Source organism: Maylandia zebra, linkage group LG1 (assembly GCF_041146795.1).
Source record: "Maylandia zebra isolate NMK-2024a linkage group LG1, Mzebra_GT3a, whole genome shotgun sequence".
In the NCBI taxonomy this organism is placed as follows: Eukaryota; Metazoa; Chordata; class Actinopteri; order Cichliformes; family Cichlidae; genus Maylandia; species Maylandia zebra.
Window position 1 is genome coordinate 33,963,032 of NC_135167.1, and position 21,838 is coordinate 33,984,869.

Genomic DNA, 21,838 nt, shown 5'->3' on the forward strand with positions numbered 1-21,838 from the left:
GGAGCCAACCACTGGAGCCTGCACTGGAAGCAGTGACACCCCAAAGAGGCGGAGGGGGGCATACTGTACAGTCTAAAACACTGCATTGCGTATTCTCCGAATCTCGCTGTACACGTGTCCCGTGAGTTGTGTTTTACCCCCAAACTAAAACCCCACTGGTGAACTGATGATTTAAGAATGGAGCGTTAATTATGAGCTTAAATGAAAACAAAGGCCACGGGACGGGTGGTAAACTGTGTCGGAAACAAGCCAAACTGGCTCCTCTTGATCCTTTCCGGCAACGTGGACATAAGTTTGCTCACAAGAGTGAAGTCAAGTCAGGTCAATCCCAGTGAACGGAAAAATAATTAGTGCGTCGCTGCCAGTCAAGTACGTTGTTTAACCAGGTAGCGTTCACTAACATGCGATATAAATCTCAAAGAGCCTCTAAAAACAATAAAATAAATAAACGAAAATAATAATTTATGTTTTAAACTAACTTGCTATACTGTGAACTGGTCGTTATGGCGTTTTTCTTCTCTAAGCACTCGGAGCGCTTTTAAAAACGTCATCTGAACCGCTGTAATAAACTAGTACATTAAATGTCCGTTTTATGCCCTGATTCTTTTTCTTTTTAAGTTATTAATTTATTTATGTATTTTGGACAGCTGGGGAAGTTTGGGGCAGTTTCTGCTCGCCCGCTGTGATCGGTGTGGTACCAGCAGGACACGCGAGGGTCTCACTCGGGGCCTTTCGCTTGCTATGCACGCCGGGCTGCTTGCGCTTGTAAATCTCCGTCCGTTCCAGATAAGAGTCTGGAGCGGCTGTATTAGCCACAGCCTTGAGTTTAATTATACTGTCAACAGAGAATAATTGTAATTGATTTCTGCTCCTCTTCCAGAGACCGCTGTGCGCGCGGACTGACACACATACACACGCGCGCGCACATACACGCCCACTGCCAAAAAGACCCCGGTTTGTTGTATTTTCTTTAGAAACAGCGTGGTTTACACTACTTGCACACGCGCACCAAAGTGAAGAAAGTGCGCATTAGATGCGTCACATCCTGCAACTGTTTAAATTCTACTGTGTCAGCATATATATATATATATATATATATATATATATATATATATATATATATATATATATATATGCTGACACAGTAGAATTTGTGTGTGTGTGTGTGTGTTTTTTCATTACTTTGAGCGGACTGCATCCTAACGGAGGATGTGAACTGCCTCTCGCCGAGTGTCTCCTCGTGCTCGTTAGTTATGTGAGCTCTTGTAATTAATTGATCACTCCCCCTGTCGCCTGAGCGATAAGAAGCCGCACCAATTCTAACGCCTGGGAAGCCGTGATTCAGCGGAGGGGGGTTAGCTGGGGGGGGGGTCATGCCGAGGCGCACGACTCCCATTATCAGCATCCTCATCAGTCGGCCCTGACAGAGCCTTCACACACTGCAGTTCAAGTTCGTCCAGTGACAAAGACCCCAAGGTGTTTATAAATAAATTGGGTTCGTTTCATTTAAGGAGCTATTTCGTTGTAAGTAAAGAAAATTCTTTGAGCTTCAGGATTGTTTTCTCCTTCTGTTTGACGTTCGTTTTCATTATTATTTCAGACACAGTGATCCAACCCAAAGCAATGAATGTGTCATAAATATGTTGCTTTGTAAATGAGCGTTTAAGTGCAATAGATTTACAAAATTGATTACCTCTCAGAATGAGCGTCATTTTTTTACAGAATAATGTGGAGAAAACGAATGGCACAGGCTGTGAGACAATAAACATAATCAATTGTGAACAAAGGCGCGTTATTAGGCTCTTTTAAGGCTTTTAATCACGGCGGTGCCAGCTTTGTGAATTCTTTTTTTCGTCAGTTTTATCAAAGGACACATCAGTGCTTGTTTATTATGAAACAACACCGCAGAAAATGTGGGAATGATGCTGAACGATTTCCGTAAAAGTCTCTAGATGCAGGTCCCTCGCAGTCCAGCCAAAAATGACACTACTGAATGGAGCGTAGTTAAAGAGCTGACTCCACGCAACCAAAATCCCACGAATCCAACTTTGCAAGAAAAAATAAAACATGTACACAAAAAAAGCATTCGCCCTGTTTGATGTCACCTTGTACAGCACACTGTAGGAATAGAATGCCAGAGACGACAGGGAAGCGGTAGAAATGTGACCGTCAAATCATCATTAAGACAGGGAGCCAGGCCCAGAGTCCGCTGCTCCCCTCACAGATGACTCCTCTTTCTCGGAGGGGGGGGGGGGGGGGGGGGGGGGGGTAATTGTAAGCAGACCTGCTCGGTGAAGTATGTAAAGAGGCTTCAGTCAGCCTTTTTAAAGCTTAAATTCATTTTTGCATTGTCCCAGTAAACTCACGGAAGATGGATGATGCCCCTGCTGAGGTATCACACAGCTCAAAGTAGGACAATAAGGAGGGATACCTGGCAAGCGCACACAATCTGTAACAAAGAGCAGCCTCCTTTGGATGAGGCAGAGATGCATGTGAGTGATGATTTGAAGAATTAGTGAAATTAGTAAAATTGCGGATTTGAAGAGAAAGACTTAAGGTTGCACCTGACGCTGTCTTTAACTGTTAAACAATCTTCAGACATCAAGGTTGCATGTATAGTGGCTTCAGAAAAATATCCAGCCTCTCTGATTGCTGAACTGACTTTAAATGGTTTAGACAAGAGTTTGGCCAGCTGATATCCTCTACTTAATGATCCCCAATGGAAATCTTTTCTTTATAAAAATATGCTCTGCCTTTGGTGCTCCACTTTGTGCTTCTTGATTAACATTGACTGAATTTGATTTGAGACCCTCTGTGACACATAAAAGTCTGGATGTATTTTAAAGGCAGCAAACATTCACACTGCTTGTGCACACTGAGTCATGATGTCTATGGAACACCGTAGAACTACAAGATGACTGTGATGGTTTCCACAAGCACAGTGATTACCCAAGATTACCCCAGGAAAAAAAGATTCTAATTATATTATAAGATAAATCTTAAAAACTCTTTTGGGTAGAACTCAAGCAACTTTGAGTCACTCATTTTTTCTTTACATCTTGATTTCTGGGCTTCAGACTTGTAATTCGTTTTATTGACTTATTGACAAAGATAACTTAAGGCATGAACCAATGCTGTGTTCGCAAATAACAGACAACTTAGTAAAGAACAAATTTTAAATGGTATGTTCAGGCCAAAGCGGCCAAAACTTCATCAGAAATGGTCTCAGTGGAAGGATGGCCATCAAGAAGCCATCATTAAGAAAGGGAGGGGAAAAGGCTGAAGTATACCAAATTACACCAAAACTGGAATGGAAATCTGTGGCAACAGGTCTGATGCAGTGATGAACTCAAAAAGTGTCTATAGCTATCTGTAAAACATGGTTCCTGGTGGTAATATGATGCTACGGGCTTGATTCTTGGCAGCAGGGACAGTGACACTCATCCTAACCGAGAGAAGAGTAAATTCAGGCATAAACCTAACCCAGATAAACCTGCGTTAAATGTCCACAGAACCTGTGGCTGGTGTGATGGCTCCTGTTTCAGTATGACAGACTTGAAGCTATAACTGTGAGGGGAAAAAAAAAAAGATGGACATTAAAGGTGGAAAATGAACATTTTTTACTCTAATGGGAAAATGTCAATTTTATCAAGGTAAAATTAAATAAATAAAACAATTAAGTGCACAAAGAGCAAAGAAGCCTTGATCCTTTGTTAACCATTTGCAGTTACTATTTCAACAGCATGCATTTGGCAGTATGTGTAAAAATAAACACATAGTCACGCTGAATGTGCATTTTTGTGTAGTTACACTGAATGTGCACAAAAAGACACTGACAAGGAGGAAATCTCATATTACAGTATGTTTTATTTCAAAAGCCAAGAACAATACCAACATTTAAAACACTTAAGGTATTAATTCTTTCGAACTACTCGTGGCAAGGACCATGTGATGGTTGTCCTTATTGGAGGCTATAAGTCTGCTTCCTGTCTCGGAGTTCAAAGGTAACCCACAGTGAGCGTGGATCCTTCTTGTTTTTGCGCACAGTGATCTTTCCCTGAAGCTCTTCCCCTAAAGAAAATATCAAAGACAGCGAAATATGAGTACAGTACACCTTTTTATACTGAAGTCACATTACATTTAACTGGAGGGTCTCTCCCTCTTTCTCTTTGAAGGGATGCGTCATCATTAACTCATCTGTGAGCTGAAATCTACCCCTGAGGGATAACTTTCCACAAGAAGTAGAACTTTGCTCAAAATATAAAGGCTGTTAATAAGACACATTACAGTAAATCATCAGTTTTGAAGTAATATGAATTAAAAGAAATCAAATATAAACAGTTACAGCCAAAAACCACGTAAAAATCTGCAAATGAAACTCAGAGTTTAAAGAAAGACAAGATTTTTACCATCAGTTTGTCTTAATATATTCTAGTCAGGTAGGATTACTAACAAAGGCAGGAAGTCCCAAAGCACTGAACCAAAACTGAGAGGAAAAAAAAGAGCATTTTTTGTAAAAGAAGGACAGTGTTTCAGTATTTTCTACATTCTATAGTGTTAGCAAACAAAGAAACACCAAAACACCAAAATGCTATAAAGTATACATGCAGCTACATATGTCATATTTGCTCAAGTGCACTACTGATGTGTGTGGATTTTGTTTTTATTCACCTTATAGAAATTTCAGGGAAATAAAACTGGACATATCATGCACTGATAAAAAATAAATAAATGAATGAATAAATCAAAAGACAGAAAACAATTAGACTGAAATCAATCCGTGTGTCCATAGTAAACCAGAAATGAGTAACTGCTCATAAAAACAAGTCTTCCTGATGCCTTGCAGCACTACAGTGCTGCTGAGCTCAGGCCTTTGCAGTATGAGTTGAACGCACTGTCGCTTACAGAAATGATGATGTGTGTAAAGGCAATGTGGTTTAATGTATGTTAATAAGCAAGATTGTCTGTGAGCGTGCGTGTATGAATGCAGATGTGTCGCGATCCCCAGATGGCAGCAAGGAGGCAGCGCGTCTACAGTGCGATGCACGAGTGATCGGTGAGGCTGTGAGAAGGCGCTGCTGATTATGACGCATAATCACTCTGATTAACTTCACGTTTGACTGCTGGAGGTAAATGAATGTTTACCCAAATGGCAAACAAGCATCCTCTCACGCTCTCCATCCCCGGCCTGCCTCCTCTCCGCATGCTGCGCGCTCCACATAGCTGGAGGTTAGAGGAGGACGACGAGAGAAAATGCTGACAGTGGAGCTTTCTCCAGCAAACTGTCCGCCATCGCTGCTGTCATGTCTTACTCGTTTCCATGCCAACGGTGCTGTCACAGAATCTGCTGCTGGTGCTGTGCTCTGGGGCTGTCACTTCACTACAAGGAGGGCAAACAGCCGTGGCGTTTCTCTGTGGGGGCTTTTACAAAAACAAAAACCACTGTGTGACAAATTGTAATGGAACATAAGAATATTCCATATTTGGGTGTGGAAAGTGGGGGCCACTGCTATGTTGGGAGAGAACAGTGGTGAAAACTTTCTAGTTTATTACAACCTTATTACTGAATCACTTTCAGAAAGAGTATTTAAAAACAAGTAACCAAACCAAAAGTACACATGACAAGAAATCTTAGAGGAGAATATTGTTTGGTGCTGTCTTACTAAAATAAGCAAAGCAGTCACTTGAAGGGAGTGATGCTGTTCCAAGACCTGCATATATCATTCAGCATTAACACACCAGCACTCACAGATGGTAAAGTTACCCATGCCATGTGCAATAGTGCACACTGATCCCACTGGAAATGCTCTCTTTTTAACTGTGCGTTGATAGCATATGTTTATATATTAAAATTGCCCATAGGTGTGAGTGTCTCTCTGTGTTAGCCCTGCGCCAGGTTGGTGGCCTCTCCAGGGTTTACCCCGCATCTCACCCTATGGTAGCTGAGCTAGGCACCAATTGTTTTATTAAAGCTGCTCCTTTAAGGACCCAAAGATCATCAACAAATAACCAAATTAATTTTCAGATGTTCCAACAGGTATTTTTCAGCAGCTTGTCCAGTCTTTTGTTGCCCTTGATCTGTTTCTAATTTGTGAATGGCAGAAAAAAAAGGGTTTACACAGCATCGCAACCTTTTTAGGAAATAAAGTTGTACTAGTTAGTTAATCATTTATTATTAATCTCTGGCTCTCTTCCATAGCACATCTTCCTTCCCTCACTCCCAACCGGTCGCAGCAGATGGCCGCTCCTCCCTGAGCCTGGATCTGCTGGAGATTTCTTCCTGTTAAAAGGGAGTTTTTCCTTCTCACCGTTGCCTGTAGCACTTACTCATAGCGGGTCACATATGATTGCTCGGGTTTTCTCTGTCTTCTTTGTATTATTGTAGGTTCTTTACCTTACAATATCAAGCGCCTTGAGGCAACCGTTATTTAGATTTGGTGGTATAAAAATAAAATAAAATTGAATTACTACACTGGTTAATAACTTTTGTAATGTTCTTTTTTCATGCCAATCATCCAGTTTGTTTTTTTATAACTAATAAAACTTTACCAAAAGATTTCTACAAAAGACAATACACAGAAATGTTGCAAACCTGAAAACAAGATACATCCCATAGTAATAAACTGAAAGACACCATTCTGCCCCCGACTCCACCCCCAACTTAATAAACTTGGTCATCGGTCAACAATATAGAAGCAAAACTACCCAACCGTGAAGGAAAAGGTCACTGACACACATGCCTAGTTTGTCTTTTCCTGTGTCTCTACAAAGGCTGAAGTCTGGTCTCTGTGCATTTGACTTATAAAATGAGACAATTTCCACAATCTAAAGCTGATAAAGAAAACCATTAGAAATCAGTCAATGATAGCTATGAAACAAACTCTCTTTCCTTATCCTTGTTTTTTAGGAACTGAATATACCTAAGCCATAAGTTTCTAGAGGACTGGGTTTTGCCTTACTGGTAGTCTTGTGATGGAGTGTGGTGGTTTTGGGAGGCTGCAGTCAAACTTCACTTGATAAGAGGTTGATAAAGGCCAAAGAAATAATTGCTTGACCTTTGGTAACCTTTTGTTAAAACAGCACTGAAAGGAAAATAAAAATGTCTTGTGACCAAAGACTCATGCTCTCTAAGCTGTCCGTCTAATGTCAGCTGTGTATTGCAGCATACAAACAACCCATGACAGAGTGTCTTTTCAGTCATGGTGTATGCAAGCAGCTCTGCTGTAATCAGTCAGTGCAAACTCCCAGTGGAAGAGGGCCTCGTGCTTTCAGTAAACTGGCCGTTCAGAACCTTGGAGAAAGAGTTAACCATGTGTGGAAATGAGTCGGGGAACGGTGTCGGGCTTTCACTGCGATGTCATACATCACCGTGCCAGTATCATTAAGCACCACCAGGCCCACAGAAAGCGCCCATGTCAGCCCAGTGCAGCGTTTCTCCATGAAATTACACCAGAGTTATATGTGATTCATTTAAACTGTTGTCATTCACATTTCACTTAGCACTCCTGTAGTCTCCTGTAGAACTAGTACCACCATCTCCCTCTAAAAATCTTTTTCTAAAAGTGTAAAGAAAGGGAATACAAGGAGAGGAGGGAAAGTCGCAGAGAGTATAAAGAGGGACGCGCGCACAGTTAATTTAGCAACACAACAGAGCTAAAAATAGTTCATTTCAAGCACATGTTCACTCTTAAAGCTTCTGGGGATCCTTCTGTCATCCTGATGTATATTTTTATACAAAAGGGCAAGCCACAGCAGCTGACTTCACCTGACACTGATGTGATGCTCATAGCTACATTTCACTCACAATTCTCTGGCATACTCCCTTATGCTCCAATCTGCTTTCATCTAATCCTTTTCTGCTTCTCAGGTCTCGTTCAGCGCACAGCGAAGAGGCAGAGGTGCAGAGATGATGGATTGTATATCCCGAGCACCGGTCTGCACTCACAACTGATCCATGTGTTGAATTACAACCCTGAAGAACTTTAAGCTTAGCTCGGCCACTGCTGCTCGACAGCTCAAGGACCCTCAGAGTTCAAACAGGATAGAGGGGGAGGGTTGAGGAGGTAAAGAGGTGTTTAAACTGTGCCTGGAGAGGTGAGGCAGGGAGGGAGGGGTGAGGATATTTGGAAGAGCTACGGTTCCACTCAGGACACACGAGGTGAGTCATGAAAATGGGGGCAGGAATAAAGACTACCTGACTGACCAATGAAAGCCTGGATGATGATGCACGCCCATGTTTTAGCTGCTCTGACTAGCTCTGAGCACGTAACCAGGGCACTGCTTCAGCTCAAGGTACTTTCTTAGACCGAAACAAAAAAAAGGCAAAGAAGAAAATGTGACCTTTCTCCAGTGAACATTAAGCAGGTAAAACTGTGAAAAACAGACCCTCCTCTTCAATACTAGAGCTACACAAACACACCAGAGCATGACAAATGATTTTCTGTTTAATTTATTACGCTGCCAGTCGGGAGGATTTGCAGCGATGTTTTGTTCCAGGCTGCTGCGTGCCTACTCTCTCTTGAGCAAGGGCCTCCCACAGAAGTGCGGCCTTAGAGTTAATTACTGCTGCACCTCGTACAAACACATCAAATAAGATTTGGTCCCGCCACGATAAATCACCACAGCCTGAGCCAATATGAAACACAACCACTGGCTGTTTATGCTCAGCCCTTACTTCGGCCAATCAGAGCTAAAAGTGCTTCTCAGTCATAACCCGAGAGGAGAGGCCATTGTGTGTGTATGTGTGTGTAACAGAGACTTTTATCATCTTCAAGGTGACTTTAGAAAGTTTTCTCTTACAGCTAAGGGGAAGTTTAGTACAGAACTATGCAAAAACAATTGTGCATTTCAGTGTGTAAAGAAGAATGTGTGTATATGGGTGTTGTAAAAGTACACCATGGGAGCCTAGCAGGCAGCCGGTGAATGCTGTTAAAAACTCCATTTCTGGTTTACAGCCCCTGGAGGAGGCTGGAGACCGTTAGGGTGCTGGGGTAGAGGAAGCACATCAATAACCTGCTTCTCCCTTCATTTTATTCTTCCATTTAACTTTTTCTGCTTGCACTGCTCGGTTCAAGCTTGAGACGCATGCACAAACTGATGGATCTTTATGGACTTAATCTGTCCAATTTGAGGCAGAATCTTCTAGGCTGAAAAAGCTCAGGCTACAAACACATCTGTGTCTGTGTGTTTAATGGTGCAACATGACATTATGCCTTCTAGATAATGCAGGACTAGGTAAAATAGGCACTGATCAAAGAAGACCAGAGTGAGACAGAACATGTGTAGAGGTGGGAGGAATGAACAAGTTTAAGTCTACAAACTGAGGTCTAGTGGCCTCTAGAGGTAGTCATATCCATTACACTCCAAAAATAACCAGAGCTCAGAAGTTTCTACAGGAAAGGTAACATCCTATGAAGGATTACCAGAGCCAGAAGCTGATGGCAGCACATGCAAAAGAGGAGTATACCTAGACACACCACCAGCCAGCTGCCTTCCAGACTTATATTCAAATCTGCTGTTTCGTTTTAAATTGTAATTTTTTTAACCCAAATTAGCAAAAACTATAACTGTCAGCTTGTAGATGTTACTGTTTGATTTTCTGACATTAATATGCTCAGACTGCACATGAGGTTTTTTACATTTTTGGTGTTCACCGGTTGTGTACAGGATAGTTGTTTATTGGAGGTCCCGAAAACATGATAACACACATGATAATAAGCATTAATGTACACCGCATATTTAAAGGAAATCGGCTCTTTAGTTTCCTGAAATCTAGAAATCTACAAAAATGCACACAAATAATACTACTACTACTACTACTAATAATAATAATAATAATGAAGCCCTGTTTTGTCATAAGCCCATAGAACAGTTTTGGTGCTCCTTAAATCTTTGAACTTGAAATAAACAGAATTCTGCCTCAAAAAAAAACTTGACCTGATTTAAATGATCTCCTGTTCATGATCATATTGCTAGTCTGAGGTCACTCTCTGGTGGACCATTTCTGATGAATTTCACTTTGTGCCCTGAGATTTCACCTGAGATGGACCTTAGACCTAATTTTTGACTATTCTTATTACCAACATGTCTTTTACCAAAAAATAGGCTGATGCATTCATATTATCGCTGTCGCTCTTCATTTTTTGGCATAAGGAGAGGGATGGGACAGTAAAGTCTAGCATTGTGCATGCTCTAAAGGATGGCACTGCTTCAGATGGTAAAAATAATCTGCGGTGTTATATGCCTTGCAGTGCATACTACAGGACAAAATCTCTTCTCTCTAAAAAAAGAGCAGAGCATATCACCACAAACATTTCATACAAACTGTTAAGCACGATAGAGGAGGGGTGATGATTTGGGCTTGTTTTGTAGCCACAGGATCTGGTTAACATGGAGTGATTGCACCTACCATGAACTCCCCCTGATTAAGATATTTTTCAGTCTAATGTCAGGCCATCTGTCTGAGAGCTACAGCCTTGCTGCAACAGGACTATGATCTTTAGCATAGCAACAAATCTCTGGCTGAAGAAGGAAAAAACAAAATCAAGGTGGCCCAGTCAAAATGCTAACTGTAACATAATTGAAATGCTGTAGTAGGTCTGTAAGAGAGCTGTACATAAATTAATGACAACAAACATCAATGAAATGAGAAAACACTGTAAAAAAAAGTGTGGTCAGCATTGCTCAACAATGTATTAGACTGACAAAATTAAACAGAAAAGTAAAACTTAAAATTATTACTGCTAAAGGTTCCACAGACTACTAAATCGTGGGTTGAACTTTGTGTTTTTCACACTATTCTTTTTCACATGACCATGTCATGCACTATTATGTGAAAAAATCTGGTGCATAATGCTTCTTGGTATCACTGTGCAGCTTCCTAGTTCTGTTCTGTTTTAGCATACTATTCTTCTCTGCTCTCTCTCTGATGCATTTATCTTCCCTAGGATAATGCAAAGCCCGTGATAGCGTCTGTGCAGCATCAGAAGTTTTGACATTCTTATCACCCTGGGTGCTGGCCTCGCAGGCTGAGCACGGCTAGGAGTAGCTGGACATCAAGCGGCTCTGTCCCCACACAGGTCATTTATTACAGCAGACTAAGTCTGATATCTGGCCACTGAGTGGACAGCCAGTCTCAAAGCTCATCCATTCCCACTTCAGCAGACATATCCATGATTCCCATTATGATAACATAGAGAGAAAGAGTTTACAGCAGTAATAAATGTGAAATCATCCAGACATTATGTATTACAGTGGTGTGAAAAAGTGTTTACCCCCCTCCTGATTTCCCTTTCTTTTTTATGTTTTTCACATCTAAATGTTTCATATTGTCAAACAAATTTAAATACTAGACAAAGATAACACAAGTAAACACAAAATGTTTTTTCCAAATGAAAGTGTTTATTATTAAAGGGGAAAAAATCCAAACCTACACGGCCCTGTGTGAAAAGGCGATTTCCCCCATAAACCTAATAACTGTTTGGGCCAACCTTCGCAGCAACAACTGCAAACAAGCGTTTGCGATAACTGACAATGAACCTTTTACATGGCTGTGGAGGAATTTTGGCCCACTCATGTTTGCAGAATTGTTGTAATTCAGCCACGGTGGAAGGTTTTCGAGCATGAACCACCTTTCTTAAGGTCGTGCCGCAGCATCTCAATCGGATTTAGATCAGGATTTTGATGGTTTAAGAAAAACAAATGAAGACTTTGGAGTGGCCTAGTCAGAGGTGGACTTGCTGGTGTGTTTTAGATCATTTTCCTGTTGCAGAACTCAAATCCGCTTGAGGTCACAAACAGATGGCCAAATATTTTCCTTAAGGATGTTTTGGTGACAGCAAAATTCACAGTTCCATTTACCACAGCAAGTCTTCAACGTCCTGAGGCAGCGAAACAGCCCCAAACCATTATATGACCACCATATTTTCTGTTGGTATGATGTTCCTTTTCTGGAATGCTGTGATACTTTTACGTCAGATGTAATGGGACACACACCTTCCAAAAAATTAAACTTTTGTCTTGTCAGTCGACAGAATATTGGGGAGTCTTGGGGATCATGAACATGTTTTTTGGCAAAACTGAGACAAGCCATTACATTCCTTTTGCTCAGCAGTGGTTTTGTCTTGGTACTCTGCCATGCAGGCCACTTTTGCCCAGTCTCTTTCTTATGGTAGAGACATGAACACTGACCTTAACCTTAAGTGAGGCCTGCAGTTCTCTGGATGTTTTCTGGGATATTTTATGACCCCTTGGGTGAATTGTTGCTGTGCTCTTGGGTGAATTTTGGCTGGCCAGCCACCCTGGTAAAGTTCCATGTTTTTGCCATTTGTGGATAATGGCTCTCAATGTGGTAGGCTGGAGTCCCACGGCTTTAGAAACAGCTTTATAACCTTTTCCAAGCTAAGATATCTCATTTATTTTGTTGTTCATTTTTTCCTGAATTTCCTTGGTATGTTGTCGGGCTTTTGAGGATCTTTTGGTCTACTTCACTTTGTCAGGCAGGTCCTACTTAAGCGATTTCTTGATTAAGAACAGGTGTGGCAGTAATCAGGTGTGGGTGTGGCTAGAGAAATTAAACTCAGCTGTCCCAAGATGTGATATACCACACTTAGTTTATATTATAACACACCTTCATTTAGAAACTGCATTTTGTGTTTACTTGTGTTATCTTTGTCTGGTATTTAGTGTGACAAACATACAAAAAAACAGGAAATTAGGAAGGGGGCAAATACTTTTTCACACCACTGTATATAAACTGATATACTGTGACGGGAATACCATTTTTGAATGCAACACTAGCAGCAATAATCGTTTCTTTTACAATAAAGAGAAAAGAACTGGCTGGTTGAGTTTGAGAATCAGCACCGTGTCTGAAAAGGAAAACATGCTGGAACCTTCAAATTCTTCAACCATTTCTGAGATGAAAAGACTTTTTAATAAGGTGATCTGACTTTGTTTTTCCTTTTTGTTTTCTAAAAGCAAAACCCCTGTGTGTTAAACTGAGGAAGAATGCCTTTACTGCCAGCCACTGGAGAGCCAGCTTTATCTGAGGGATGAAATTTTAGGTTTAGCCAGCCCTCAATTTTTGAAACACCTTTTAAACCTAGTTGAGGCTTAAGATTTAGTTTTAGGGATATAGTTAGAATTAGGTTAAGAGTTGTACGGTTACTTGTGATCGTTAAACTTGGAAATGTTTAAGTGAATATAATAAAATAAATGGTGAAATAAATGTCCTCACAACAACAAACACACTGACACACTTGTGTCACGCTTGTGTCACACTTTTGTGCTTATATGAGGGTTTAGTAACTGATGGCATTTTGTAAAGTGTGAGAGCCACACCACAAGGGGCCTTGACATGATAGCATAATGGCTCTGAGTACCCTGCCTTGGGCATCTGCTTGTGATTCTAATGGACACACATGACACCATAAAACAAAATGTCTTCTAATAATGTACTTCTGCGTCAGTGTCCTCACAATGAAGTGAAATCTGTAATATTTAAAAAAATATAGCTATTAGATGAATCACTGTATGATGCTGTTAGTGAACACAAGACACAGGACAAGACGTCCAGTTCAGTTTGGTGGAGATTGGGCTTAAAGAAAGTCATTTCCATAAACAATCATACAAATACGACTCACATCAAGCTCTATCAGTTAACTGTCTTTTAACGTGCTGATACAGCGATTCCGCAGATATTTGACTGGCCAGTTACAAAACGCCTCCCTTGTAACATATCATGATTCAGAGGCCTGCAGCTGGCTATCAGATGAAGTTTTACATGGTGCCTCTGATGGCTGAATGCGATTTGTTTTGATCCCTCGCTGTCACTGTGTTTGACGGATAATGGGTGTCAACCAGCCTCACTACATCTCCACCACAGACAGATTACTGACTGCAACACGCTATGACGCACCCCAAAGGGTCCAGAAGAGTGAAATGATATCATGAGAATTACCACACCTGAATATTAAATGCAAACCTGCCTATAAAATATGTAAATAAGAGTAAAAAAAATTAAACTGAACTGAGTAGACAGTAGCACTAAACGTTGCACAGTGTCGTAAAGTGTTTCTCAGGGAAGTGTTGACTCACCGGCTTGGACAGACACAGGTTTCTCCAACAGGAACACGGTCTGTTTCCAGTGTGTCTTTGTGACCTGAGGACCAGTGGAGAACATCACCTAGTAATGTGGAGAGGGAAAAAACATTAGCAGAGCATCCTAAAGTCAGTACTGAGTTTCTATAAAGGAGGATCACTTTGTCATTTTGTATTATTGTGCAAAAAAACAAAACATTTGAATGCTTAAGGACTTCAAATCTATTTATAGGGCCAGATTTTTGTGAAAGAAATTAGCATTAATGTGAAACTATTTCAAAAGAGGAAACCATGTTTTTTTGATTCCTGTCAAATATGCCACAGAAAGCAGAAAAAAAAGGTGAGGTGAGTTTCTGTTAAAGCTGACCCACTCTTACAGCTATTGGTCTCTGAATCATTTATAGCTGAGTATGTACAATAAACAGAATCTTACTGAAATTCAAATCAATAGAATGCAACTTGAGTTTCAGGTAAAAGAGGAAATGCAATCAGAAGGCGTGTCTGTGCTGCTCACACAGCTTGGCATCGCCTGTTCCAACTGGCCGGCTCTGCTGGGTAAGTGCTTGTATCAGCAGTCGGCTAGGACGCCCGTCGATTGCCAGCGAATGCCTCAGGGAGGAGGAACACGCTAAAGCGTGAACATAATTGAGTTTCCGTTAAATGGCTCGGTCGCTGCTTACCTTGTTGCTGCAGCCTTTGTCGAAGAAAATGTCAAAGTAGCCCACAATTGCCTGCAATGAAATATGAGGGGTGTGTTAGAATGTGACAGTACAATAAACCCCTGGATTTGTTTGACTACACTGCAACGGTGACATGCAGAGCTGAGAGAGCGAGTGCGCACGAGGCTGGAGGCAGACCATGTCTCGAGATATTAATGAGCAATATGAGCCACATGATAAGGACTGTGTTCAAGAACAAGACAGTAAAAACAAACTGGGAGAAAAAAAAACTTTCGATATGCACCCTTATCTTTGTGTTTAAAGTGCTCCTTAAAAGAGAAAGCGCAATTCAGCTTTGTCATGTTATTCTTACGTGTGAGAGTTGGGCATATTGATGCAAATATCAATAGTATCAATAGTATTGATATCAAGGCTGGTATTGCTATTGGATCAATACTAGCATGATAGGATCGATACTTTGATCAATACTGCCACTAAGTTTAGTAGGAAGCCAACTAAACTGCATTAATTTAAAAAATAATATAAAATAAACCTTAAACATGCACAATGAAAAATGTTTGAACCTTTTTGTGTTGACTTTCTATTTTGTTTCTAGCCTATAGAACATTTAAAGCACAGACATTGACAGAGACATGATCAGATGGATATTTACATTCCAGGCCTCCAAACTTGGTGGTCATTAAAATATGTTCAGAATTTGAAAACTGAACATGATTCATCTCATGAATCACGACACACTGCTCTCCACTGGTATTGGTATCGGCAGTACTGGCCCTCTATTTACAGGGCCAGTGTGCAGTATTGCACAGCCCTAGTGTGTGGTCTGTAGAGCCACAGTGGCAATGCCAGCTTACATATAGTAGATATCAAAATGAGTTGTATGGGAACTGCATTCTATTTTCTTCAGCCCCACTTCTTCTCAAAAACAACTTGCTTTCTCATTTAGGCTGAGTCAACAACATGTCCCCGCGTGCGCCCTCTCACCTCGCTTGAGACTTGTCACTGGACAAAAGAAACAAATTACCGCATGAGGCAACACTGGGCGAAATTTGCTGACAGTAACAAAAATATATACCTTAGATTGTTATATGAAATTATCAAAGGTGGCTATTTTGGTGGCAGTGTTCCAATAATGTAAAAAAAAAAAAATCTCAAAAGTCAGGAAAAGAAGAAAAGGAAAGGTTAAGGAAAATGAATGACGCTTTACTCCATACATTTGAATTTAAATCAACAATTCCCACAAGGAAAAGGGAAATCGGACATCTGAAATATCTCTGGTCCAATAATGAGCTTTTAACATGTCTTACAGTTGTGTAAATTCACTAAAAACCAGCAAGGAAGTGTGGTTTTTGCTCCAAAACATGCTCTGTAGTCCTGCAGCGCCATAAACACATTTGACTGAAAAACAAACTGAGGGAAAGTCTTTAGGTGACCATTGTCAAATATGAGGTGTAACCCCCCCCCCAGGTTTGTTTTCCTCTCATATCTGCCCCCACTGGAGGAACAAAGCCACTCTATCAATCTCAGGAGCGCACTTGTAGTGGCAATGATGCAGAACTAATAGCTTTTAATCCTGATGCAGCTGACAACTTGGAGGCCGGCTCTCTGAGACAAAGAAGAGCTGAATCAATGCAAGAGAGGAAAATAGTATACAGAAGAGAGGAAAGGAAGCTGTAAAGGTAGGAAAACAGACAAAAGGTAGGGAGACAAAAACTGCAAGGTAATGGAAGATGGGGAATGGAGGATGGGGAAACCATTTAAATGCCAGAGGGAATGCTGCTTCTTCTTTCAAGACATAAAATACAGTACCATCTGTTCACAGCTTCTGTAAAACTCTCCAAACAATTTCAGATTTTTTTGCAATACTAAAAGTATTTGCAGCACACTCAAAAATACACATACGCAACCCTGATAATCATGCTGCTGTCAGAAGCTGCGTTCAATAAACTCCACGCACCGAGGCTTCAATCAACCTTTATCGACTGAGACAGGCAGGGGCAGCACCGCAAGTCGCAGCTAAACCGTGAGAAAAGAACCCAAAGTGGATAAAAGAGCATGTCAACCCAATGCAATTATGGCTTTTAATGAACGCTACAGAAAAGCTCGCTGCTCAGGTAATTAGGAAATTAGCTGTAATTACTCGTCAGGCAGAGCAGATTCACCTCTCTCAGCCAGAGAGGCAGAGATCATCCTCATCACGCCTCGTCGATGACAATGCCTCATAAGCGAGATTGATTGTCACTTCTTGCGTTGTGCAACTTTCACACAGCCAGCGAGACGGGCAATTAAAATTTAGGCCAGAGAAACTTGCAAATACACAAACAGCTTAGCAGCTCAGAGCCCCATTAAAATCGCAACTGAAAAAACAGGATGTAACAGCCTCATAAATAAAACAGAAGAAGATCAAATGAGGTCTGGATGACTCTCACCTGATTTGTACATGTTTTAGCACTTTTTTAATTAAAGAGGAAGAGAAGAACTTATCAAACTTATCCGGGTGTCCGAAATGACTTAGTAAAAGCTTGAAAGTTCAACTTCAGATGGGTATTGAAAACAGTAAAAAGAAGTTTGTTTATTTTCGCATGGAAAAAAAAAAGGTGAATTCCCTGAAATGGAAATTATTTTAGTATTTAAACAGACAACAGGCATCATGTCACAGATTACAGAGTTGTTATAGCTAGCCAGAGGGCAAATATTTGCCCATGTACTCCCATATTTATTTTGAGCCTTGTCTCTGTCCACCTGATGAATTTAAGCATGGTAATCTCTCTCTTTATTCCTCAGTTTCTCCAAAAACTGGGAAGGATACTAAATTACAGCACGGCATATAGCGTTTTTAAGACAAATACTAATGCCGATATTTTGATAAAAGTATTGGTCTCAGCATTTATGTCAGTTTTATGAGCTTATAATGTGACAATGCTGTCACCGATAACTTGCTCACACACACTTCCTGACTTTGCTCAGATTCCAAACACGTGTGTGGTCATCAGGGACACTAAAGAGTACGCTCATGTGCACAAACTATACACCATCAACACTCATAAATAACATGATTGAATGGCGTTTCTCACACATCTTTGCTTTTTTACTTTACATTTATCAACAGTTAATGGTACCAGTACTGGCAACGAGCAAATAGCTAATAACGACCGATATAAGACCGCCGCCCATGCTAAACAGTGATCTCTATGCTAAATGTTACAATTTTCTTCACCAGTAGATGGACTGCTCCATCTACTAAGCAGGTAGCAAATAGTAGGTGTTTGCTGGAAAAAAGCTGTCCTGTTTGGCGTTAAACAAAAAAAATTTTGTGTCATACCTGACATCTTATGAAATCAGATAAAAGCCTATGTTTCCTACCATATAGGGGATGAAGACAAAAAGGGATCAAAAACATAAGACAGAGGAGAGGAAGCACAGAGCCACATACACACACAACCACACACCAAAAACAGGACAAATCAGAACGAGCGCTTTTCATTTTCATCAGCGTTTAGCCTTGGGCCCCGGCTCTGTCTGTGATAAGTGATGACAGTGGGATTCTTGGCGGCCCACAGAGGAGGCTCTGCAAGACTGCAGCTCTCCGGCCCCCATTCTCCAGGAAGAACAGGGGGAAAATTAATAATTATCATCATGGATAACACCAACAGGGAGCAATTCATCATCGCTCCTCTTTCGCCTGGCTATGTGTCAGCGAGCCGCGTGGCCCGTCCAGATACTATTATACGGTGGTGGGGAGGGGGATGCATGAAAAGAGAGGGTGGGTTAAAAGGACGGAAAGGAAGGGGCGGTGAGGTGGAGGGAGGGAGGGAGGGGGCGGGAGAATAGAGGGCTAATGCGCTTTTGATGGGGTTTATCCAGGCGTGGAGGCTTCAAGCACGACCACCTCACGAGCAAGATGTTGTGAATTCCTCCCCCCTTCCCCCTACGTTTCTCCTCTCAGCCTCGCCATTCAACTGCAGCCGTGAGGCTCAGGTGGAGCACGAGTCAGCACACCTGCAGGTGGTGTTCCTCATTCGTGATGCTCTACAGTAACAGTTAGAGAAGGTCGAGAGGCAAGCTGTGCAAAACCGACTGTTTGCTCCACTGCTGAGCTTTGCTCCTGAGTGCTTGATGAATGCACGAGTGGAGGGCATGTTAAAATAGCATAGTCACACGGCATGAAGACAAACTCCAGCTTTGTCACTTTAAAGCCTTTACCTTTGGGCGTTGGTCACTGTTAATTTGTTTGTCCCAAAGTGTGGGACACAGTAACAAGTAATAAGAGAAATTCAGTTTGAAATTAAGTATATTTTGGAAGGGCCGCAGCGCTCTTGACTTTGGGAATGGCTGCTCTAAATCACTAATCAGGCCAAAGGCTCTTTTAATTATCTACATCCTGTATTTACTGACTCATTTTATACAGGTCACAATTTTGTTTAATTAACAGGTTTACCAAATTTAGTAGATTGGTATTGCATTGGTCAGCAAATGCCCTTTTTAAATACTGAACCGGAAATAGTGCCATTATATGCTGTCAGTGCTGAATGTTACAACCACTATTCATAAATACATACTAGAATTACCACTGTTAGAATCACTATGGCTACTAATCAGTGTTAAGGACCTGGTGGATATCAGTTTCCTTTGACCTAACTTGAGGGAGCCCAGAACAAGCTTTATACAACTTTGTGATCACATATAATAATAATAACAGTAGTAATAGTGAACTGTATCGATGTTAGACAATGCTATTTGAAGGGAAAACACATTCTAAGCACATTTTTTTCCTCAATCAAATATAATCTAGCCAATTAAAGTGCTGCGTGTATTACCCTTCTGTAGACAGACATGCAGACTTTTAAGTTTAAACTCAGAACACTTCCTCTGTAACTTTCAGGACATTTGCATAAATCAGTGTGCTGATGATGATTTGTAAGTGGAAATAACCTGCCAAGGCAGTTTTTTTCTGACAATCAACTGATAGCTTAACTCAAAATGCTGCATAGTGCTGCATTGTTAAGAGTTAGAGTGGATTTCTGAAAATTGTCCTTGAAGTTGAAGAGTACCTGTCCTGTCAGTCCAGAAGGCCACCCCCCCTCCCTTATACACCCAATTCAAATTTGATGGAAAGCAGGTAAGAGATGGATTGCTCACTTTTTTTTCTCTGTAGCGCTACAGTAGCTATGTCAGCAGCACCGAGACAGCAGTGTTAAAATTAATTACAGACAGAAACTTATTCTCTCCTGCTATGCCATCAGCATTCATCTTTTCCACCCTTAGGAGAGGGGGTGAGATATTTTGCTACTCACTCTACAGTTTAGGTAAATGGATCATGATGGCAGCAATGCTTTAGAGGGTTAAGCCAAAAAAAAAAGATACAGATGCCAGACCAGTCAGAGTTTTAATGAAAATTTCAGCACATATAGTTTGTATGCAGCAGGTAGATTTCAACGTTTGCATGTAAACAGGGTGCAAAGTGTGTGGAATTCAAGAGGGAGGAAAGGAAAAAGGGACTGGGAAAAAACAGCAAGAGTGAAAGGATTTGTCTTGTGCGTGAGCGGCGCAGACGCAGGGGTTGTGCTGTTCATTTAATGCAAGGTTAGGCAGGCTGAGCTGATGAATGGACTGTCGACAGGAGAACAAAAGCAGGCGCTCCATCACAGGACAGGAGAAGCAGCTCTCCCTCACCAATCCCTGAGCACTGGTCCAGGAGCAGTTTACCCTTCACACACCCCAATCTTAACTACTACTGAGGAGCTGTGGCCAATACTGACTACAGGTCAGTGTCTTTATGGTAACAACATGCTACTCCCACAGGGCAACAGTCCGTCTGTAAATCCTGAGACAAGCAGGCTGGATACTCAAGGTAGGTATTTACAATTTACACGAGTGACACTTAGAGTACTTGCATTATAAATGCAAAAAAACAAAACAACCCTACATGAAACAAGCATGACTGAACGATAAATTGTACACATCAGACGTACACACACATACAGTATCTGTCCTCCTACATACATCACAGCAACCGAGAATAATAAGACATGTGAAACAACAGGAAGAAAGCAGGACAAAGTATTGCCAAAAAATAACAATAAACTGAAAAACCACTTCCGTAATGTATGATCCTATCATCTGTTACCTCTAACATGACTGGACTTACAATCCAGAAATAGAAACGGGATGTTTTCAATTACAGAGCAGAGAAGACAGGAAAAATGAAAGGATGTTTACAAATCCCATTAAATCCACCAGCCTTACCCAGGGAGCACAAGCCAGATAATAACCACCTATTGATTATCCATTAAACCCATACACCAGTGCGGTAACACTGCAGCATAGTACAAAGCTGCTTCAACACAATAGGCCTTGTTATGGACAAATCACTTCTCTCCAAGCCCACAGTAGTGAGGCTCTTCTTTAGCTGGGTGGTTATTATTGGTGTTGCAGAGAGAAATGTGTCTGTGATGCTGTAGGAAGTTCATGGAATTGGGTGGCATGACTGGAGGGGCTGATGGTGGCTGCCAGAGCCAGTCCAAATGGACTCATAAAGCATTCTTCATGCTTTGGTGCCATGCACTTCAATTTTGTACTGAAGTTTTTGGTCAAGCTGACCTACTCACAGGTTCAACTAGGAGTCAGATAATGCCTCACACAGGACTACAGTTGTTCTCATCATTCCACATGTGCTTTGAGTGCTAAAAATAAATAAAATTAACAGGTTGAGCAAACTTTTGGAAGGACATGCACGAATGTGGTTTGAATATTACCAGTTAACAAGGCTGGATTAGCTTTGAAATCCTTTCTTTTAATATGTGCTTACGTGTTTTTAACCCACAAAGTATTTGTGGGTGATGAAATAATTAATTATGTATGACATGGAAAGCAAAGCAGGCCATGTACACTGACTATGTTGTATGGCATGCAATACAAAATCACATTAGCCTGGTGTCTCCAATTCAAGCTGAAACTCTATTCAACATCCAACTGAGAGACAATACAGAGACATAATATATCAGCACGTGCTGACAGATATCTCTTCTGTTTGTACCACCTTGTTCCTTTCACGCAGT

At 41.1% G+C, this 21,838-nt stretch overlaps 1 protein-coding gene across 1 annotated transcript in view; it reads right to left on the bottom strand.

Moving 5' to 3' along the window:
• Positions 1 to 3,847: 3,847 nt before the first annotated feature.
• prmt3 (protein arginine methyltransferase 3) overlaps positions 3,848 to 21,838 on the bottom strand; it is a 64,908-nt gene continuing 46,917 nt past the window's right edge. The window contains exons 14-16 of the mRNA XM_004571052.2: positions 14,781 to 14,831; positions 14,098 to 14,185; positions 3,848 to 4,071 (exon numbers count right to left, since the gene is read on the bottom strand). Coding sequence (XP_004571109.1) covers positions 3,962 to 4,071; positions 14,098 to 14,185; positions 14,781 to 14,831 — 249 coding nt within the window. The 3' untranslated portion in view covers positions 3,848 to 3,961. The remainder of the gene's footprint in view (positions 4,072 to 14,097; positions 14,186 to 14,780; positions 14,832 to 21,838) is intronic.